Source organism: Priapulus caudatus, unplaced genomic scaffold, assembly GCF_000485595.1.
Source record: "Priapulus caudatus unplaced genomic scaffold, Priapulus_caudatus-5.0.1 Scaffold7, whole genome shotgun sequence".
NCBI classification, from domain to species: Eukaryota; Metazoa; Priapulida; class Priapulimorpha; order Priapulimorphida; family Priapulidae; genus Priapulus; species Priapulus caudatus.
The window spans coordinates 1,271,566-1,278,533 of NW_014577068.1; the positions used below are offsets into that span (position 1 = coordinate 1,271,566).

Here is a 6,968-nt window from a genome sequence, read left to right on the forward strand (position 1 = left end):
TGAGAAAACACCTACAGGAAGGCGTGATCGACAGAGCGACAAAGCTCTTCATGCAGACGAGAAAACACCTACAGGAAGGCGTGATCGACAGAGCGACGTAGCTCCGCACGCAGACGAGAAAACACCTACAGGAAGCGGCATCGCCAGCCGCCACCCAGCATCCGTCGCCGACGCAAGCCTCGGACATCCGCGCAAGCCCGCAGGTGGCAGCACGGGTCGCGCGAGCAGGCTGGCCGCGAGAGCGTCACCGCATCATCGCAGTGAGAGGGCAGCACTGTTTGCAGACCGGCGCGTGACTGCGGGGTCTCCGGAGGACGATTGGAAGGCGCTGCTACTGCTGGTGCCTATGAGGCTCGGCAGTGACATCCTTAATGATCTATACGAACCTTGTATCAAGCGCATTCTGGCTCATGACTCATGCATCGGTATCATGGGCGGACGGCCGAAACACTCGCTCTTCTTTGTCGGCTGGCAGGGTAAGTCTCCATCTCTCTTTCTCTCTTTCTCTCTGTCTCTCGTGTTTTCGTCTCTGTCCTTCATGCTCTTTTATGCTCCTTCATCTTTCTTTTATCTTTCTCACTTTCTTTATGTCCCTTTCTCTCTCTCACTCTTTCTCTTTTGTTTTGAGCTGTCACTTGAATTAAAAACACCTCTCTCCCTCTCTCTCTCTCTCTCTCTCTCTCTCTCTCTCGCTCTCTCTCTCTCTCTCTCTCTCTCTCTCTCTCTCTCTCTAACTGCTTTACTCTTCTTTGTGTTCTATCATAGCTTAATGTTCGTCTGCAACCTCTTAAAATTTGCACTAGAATTTGGTTACAGGTGTTAGTGATGTCTCGCCCCTCTACCAAGTTAAATATGCCCCGATCTTTCAACATGTTGAAAATAACGACGAAATGTGAAGAATGCGCAGATAATTTAGAAGTAGGAAATACTATAAATAGATTGAACAATTTTACGTTGCACACAAGAGACAGAGACAATTTACGTGCAAATACCAAATATCAAATTCCTGCACACCTTGAGCGTGAAGTGATAAACGCATTCGTCTAAAATTAGAGCTTCAGCTCTCGACCAGGGTAATAAACGCTTCTAACGCTAAAGCCGTCAGCACGTGTCATCAACCTGCATGGGGTCAGTGGTGGAAGGACCGCCTCGGTCACATTTCTGTCCAATGGCAGTCTCTTAAGAAGCAGTCTAGAAGCATATAGCCAATGGGCATTTAAACACTGCCCCTGTGCACGCATCCGTGACTAGGATCTAGTCATGGGATGTCATTGTTGTTTCAGGCACTCATTTCACCACTAATCACTGAACCACTGGAGTTCCTTTATATTAAGGAAAATTTCTAGCATATTTCTAAGCCGCCACTAACTGACAAAAATTCTGTTCTGTATTATAGGCCACAGTGCGAGATAAATGGTTAAAATGGCAAATACTTCTTTTCTATTTTTTGTTTAATCATACACATGCACGTTTGTCATATAAATACGCTCCACAATAAATTATATATTCCTAAGACCCTGTCGGCAGCTCATTTCATATTTTGTAGATTTTCTTTTTTCTTTAAGCACATAAAGCGATGTTTTGTCCTGCGTTATCCTCTGAAATAAAAGCATTTTGAGAAAGACAGGCAGCTAGACCACATAGCGCTGAAGTCTGACGAGACACTACCAAATAGTTGCTGGACAAAGACAGCTGGCAGCAAAAACGCGACTTGATGCGAAGGACCGCAAGAAAAACACGCGAAACAAGACGGCGCAGATGCAGGATTTAGGGGAAATGCCTTAAATTTGTGTATATTATCTTTAAATTGAATTCGGGTCAGCAGTTAAAGGATTGTAAGTATAGGATATACGACCACGCAGACAACTATTATACTATAAATAAATATAAATAATTTTTCTTGAAACAGACTGGGATAACTACACAAAGCGATATTGCTGTAGAGTAAGTAACAACCATTCATTAACAATTTTGCCATGATTAGGTAATGTTGCTCCTATTACATTATTATAAAGCGTTATAGCAGGATGTAAAACATGAATATGACTCTACATTTAGAAGAACGTCATCGTGTGGTCGTCTCAATTACAAATCTGACAAATCAAGTTGGTCGCAGCGAGCACTGCGTTTACTCCCGCTGTTGCTCGGGCACATGTAAACGCGTCTGCTGACCAGGCAAGTAAAGGACAGATTGACCAACGGTCAGCTTTCCACTGGCACGCGTCCCTAGTCGCGTGCCACTATAAAAGCCGAACGCTACTTCGCGCCTTGTATCGCTGCGATCAGTTCCCGAGGGAGGGGGCTCGCTGCCGTGGCGGTTATAGGGCCCATTGACCAGCGGTCAGCTGCTTATCACAAGGGGGTGTTGTAAGTTAATAGTGTTGTAAATAGGTGGACACACTGTTTACATTGTGGAGCTACTTGGTAATGCAAATAACCCTAAGTGGATTAGCTCGTTTACGCCTGCTACTATCGGCTGACCAGTCAGTCCTCTCGTGGTCAAGGCAGTCACGCGCCCCGTGGTTCATTCACGGCGCGTAGCATTGTGATTAAATTACCGAGCAAGATCGTAGACGTGGTGGCAAGAAAGAAATCACAACCAGTCAAAGTCAGCAGCAGCAGCAGCAGCAGCAGCAGCAGCAGCAGCAGCAGTAGCAGTAGTAGCAGCAGCAGCAGCAACAACAACAACAACAACAACAATATAATAATAATACCTTAGTCAAGCAAATAATAATAACTTAATAAGAATTCCTCATGGGGTGTGAGGTGTGATGTGGGGTTCATCTTTAAGAATGGGTACATTTGTGGAGGGGGGGGGGGATTTACATGATAGCAAATTGAACACGGTACCGCGTGATTTCAAGAGCTAATAATACCTAGGTATTATTAGCTCTTAATGATTTCAATTTTCTAAACACTTTGTATAATTATATTGTTCGCGATTCAATTAGTTACATGTACACAACTAGTTCGTACTCGTTGTAAGTGGTGGTAATTTTACGAAATTAATGTGGTTTGTTAAAATACGTTAAAATACATTCGTTAAAATACCTCAATAGTTTATTTAAAGGGACAGTAGCCTCTAGGATTTTACTGCATACAACTGTACTTACTGTATAACAAATCATCTATACACACACGTATTTGTTACCAGATAACTAATTTAATTGTTATAATTAATTACACATCAACGCTCCGAAATTTGAACAGCGCCATGACACCCGCGACCGGGCTGCCACCCCGAAAAAGTTGCGTATTTGACCATTTATTTTGCACGTTACAGACCGAGGGCTAATCACAAAAGTGCAATTATATTTATACCTAAATGCTATTTAACCGAACGATATTCATTTTAGGGCAAATTTATCCATATTATAACTGAAACTATATGTCGTTTATAAGATATTACAATCCTTTTGCTTTTAAATGAACAAATAAGAAACACCCTCGATCTGTAGCCTTTGGCTGAAAAGTGGTTTTGCGCAACTTTTCAGATCGTGCGCTTAGAGCGGCGCCACCGTCGTTGTAATCAAACTGTAGTCGTTAGTTTTAAAACATTTTTTAATAATATTTCTAATATTTCATTGAACCATGAAACTTTTTATGTAGCGTAATTTTAACCTAAATTAACTGAAAATAACCATACAACCTAGAGTAAACGATCCCTTTAAGTTATTAAATTGTTCTCGACAATAAGTAACACTTATTTGCTCACCGGGAGAACGATTAAATAACGTAACCGTACGAACAAGTTACGTTTTTGGTCGACCAAAATGCATAGATATCAAGAGTACATAATAGAGATCTCTATTATGTACTCTTGATATATCTATATACTACACATAAATTTTATCAAACTTAAAGGATAAACTAATGACAAAGTAACCAACTCTGTACTCTTTAAACGTGGCAAACAACCTAATTTTATGCACATTATAGGCATTATATCTGCGATAATTTTACCCGTATGAATCCTCTAAAAGTTTCGTATAAGTGTGTTTATCATCTGTGTGCTTGTGTGCTCATAGCACGCCGCTATAACAGGTACATATGTGTGTTTTATCATGAACCCGACTAAATCGATTTTTATATTTATTATTAATTGATGGTCGACTCATTAGTTTGTGGATTGCCAAGTGACCAGTACATTTACAATGCGTTATTACTAATTGCACTAAATACTCCCTCTAAACATATTTTGTTCAATCCCATGGTTCAATCCACCACCCACAGTTCACGTACACTGGTTCCATGCTGCGCAGCCGGAAACGTGCTCTTACAAATTTAATAGTTTTAGAAACATAACAGGGAATGCCCTGGTCTATTTCCACTACTGTGCGAGATCGAACGTTAAAGTGATTACGTCACCGTAAATAGTAAAAATAAAAAAAATATTTCCACTTTTTCACAAAATATAAGTAATTCTGTTCACTTTTTATGGTTAAATTGCTGCATTATACTTCCTGTTTTACTATATTGTTTGATGTGAACATACACTCGTGACTCATACATAGCCCATAGCAAGCAATTAATGTTGGGAACATTAATATCAAATCGTCCAGGTTTTTTTGGATTTTTAACTAGTTGAGAAACAATCTTATCAGGTAAGAATTTGACGATACGTTTAGTCCCATTAATTCTTACTTTTAATGTAAAAAAATGGGATTTTTTTTTACAAATTTGACCATAGAAAATTCGTGACGTAGTCAATTTAATGAGTGTGTGAACTCCACGTGACTGAAAATGCAGATGCACGTGGAAAGCACACTATCATTATATGCGCACGAACAACGTATACGGATAAAACATTATGGGTGGGGGAGTCACATGTGTTTACATAGCAAGTAGATCTAAAGGCACTTGATTCAATTATATTGTTGTTATCACATTGCATTTTCCGTAAGGCGACTTGGTTAGCCGAGGAATTGGTCTGCAGCCTAAAGAGCGCGTTGTGGAGGTGCCTGTTTAATCAATACATGTACATGTATGTGTGTGACCGGTTAGCATGCTCGTATATATACATTACACTGTTTGTGATATTTAACTGTTTGTGAGTTTTTAAACGTTTAGCCTTTCGGGTAACACAAAAAGCTAGCTAGGTGGACAGCGAATAGAGGTGGGTTATCACCTGATATTTCATGTTTTCATGTTAGAAATTCGAGTCTGCCGATTTGAGATCTGTAGACCAAGCTGGTATCTGCACACCTGCATGTGCGGGAGTATCACGTTTAATGTACGTATTCATATATTGCTATTACATGGTCGGCAGTCAATCAATATCTGTAATGGTGAATTTATGGTTACTGATATAATAAAGAGGAAAGACAAAATTACATCATTAAAAACACGTATACGATCACGCGCACTCAAAATCTGTCAAATTTGTCTGCCTATTCGTCGGGTAGGGGGGGGGGCACGCGCACATGCACACACATACAGCCACAACATACACACTGCGCAGGTTGCTCTGCAGCCAACAATCTGGTCAGTAACCCGCTGCAGTACCTACATGGCTGCCATATTTTTCCCGAACACCCCTGTCTGGTAACATGGTATGCGCCAGCCCACAGTGGCCATTACTCCCCGATTACATGTCGAATAGGATGGCCAACCTGTCTGCTTGGTGTTCCATTCTCAGACAGGGAAGGTCGCCGAGGCTATGGTGCGCCGATCTGGTATGGTTATTTTTCAATTTTTCTTTGTTTGGTTGTGTTTAGTGTTACATATGCTACATGACCGAGTACATGTGTGTGATACCCGTGGTACTCTACATGTCGTGATCGTGAACTACAGTGGACTCTCCTGGTATTTCTTCAGCGTACGTCTCTCACTGTATACAAAATCCTCGGGCAGATATTGGTTTTCAGACAGTGAGCACTCTCACAGTTTCGTCAGGCTGAGCTCCGAGCACAAACACTTGGCGGACTCATCGTCTGTCTGGCATGCTAACTTGGACACATGTCTGTCTAGGGCACAGTAAGTAATGACAGGTTCCAGACGTTTAGCAGAAGGTGTATTTTTATGTCTGCGTCCGTGACATCGGGGTGCTCTCCCGCTTCATGACCGGACACGGATGGATTGTCCACTTACATTGCGTCCACGATGCCTATAATTATAATAACATAAATATATAATAAAAATGATAATATTATGTACATCATACATCGTGTTATATACGATAATAAGTGTGTCTGCGTCACTGTGTGTGAATGTAACATTGCGTGTGTGCACGTGCGAATTTGCATACATGTGTGCATGCGCGCGTGTGTGTGTGCGTACGTACGTGCGTGCGTGCGTGCGTGTGTGTGTGTGCATGTGTGTGTCCGTCCGTCCGTCCGTGCGTGTGTGCGTACGTGCGTTCATGTCCACGATAGAATGCTAACTGAATGCAATGATCTTGCTATAAGCATGCCCTACTCTTGGCGGGTTCAGTTTGAATTTCGTGCCGTGCCGAGCGAGTTCTAGAGCGCTTGTGAGAAACTGGAATGCTTTGTTACGCAGATTCAACGGTGCACTCAAGCGTGTTATGATGATCCTGTTGAATATTTTATGTACGTTTTTGCATGCACTTCATTCAGACAGCCTGGCCGTGATCGATGGGCATTTCCCATAGACCTCTGAACCGATTTCGATTATTTGAAACACATCGAGTATACATGTATGTGGTTTTCTGTCTACTGAATGTTTGGTTAATCACGTAGCAATGTGAAGAGTATATATACACATATATAACCTGATTAGGTTTGCCGAGGCACTGAACATGTGAATACATATAATTTACGGAAGTGTTATGTAAGTGAATCGTGTCTTATCTACTCTAGGAAAAAATGGCCGGCTACAGTAAAAGAATGAATAATATAACGTATAAACGTGTAGTTGTATGTGCATGTGTGTGTGCGCGCGCGTCTGTGTGTGTGTGTGTGTGTGTGTGTGTGTGTGTGTGTGTGTGTGTGTGTGTGTGTGTGTGT

At 41.7% G+C, this 6,968-nt stretch overlaps 1 protein-coding gene across 1 annotated transcript in view; it reads left to right on the top strand.

Annotated features, from left to right (window-relative positions):
• LOC106805739 (probable cysteine protease ATG4) overlaps positions 1-896 on the top strand; it is a 1,558-nt gene extending 662 nt beyond the window's left edge. Inside the window, exons 2-3 of the mRNA XM_014807457.1 lie at positions 18-476; positions 817-896. Of these exons, the coding sequence (XP_014662943.1) occupies positions 18-476; positions 817-896 (539 nt within the window). The remainder of the gene's footprint in view (positions 1-17; positions 477-816) is intronic.
• Positions 897-6,968: the final 6,072 nt, after the last annotated feature.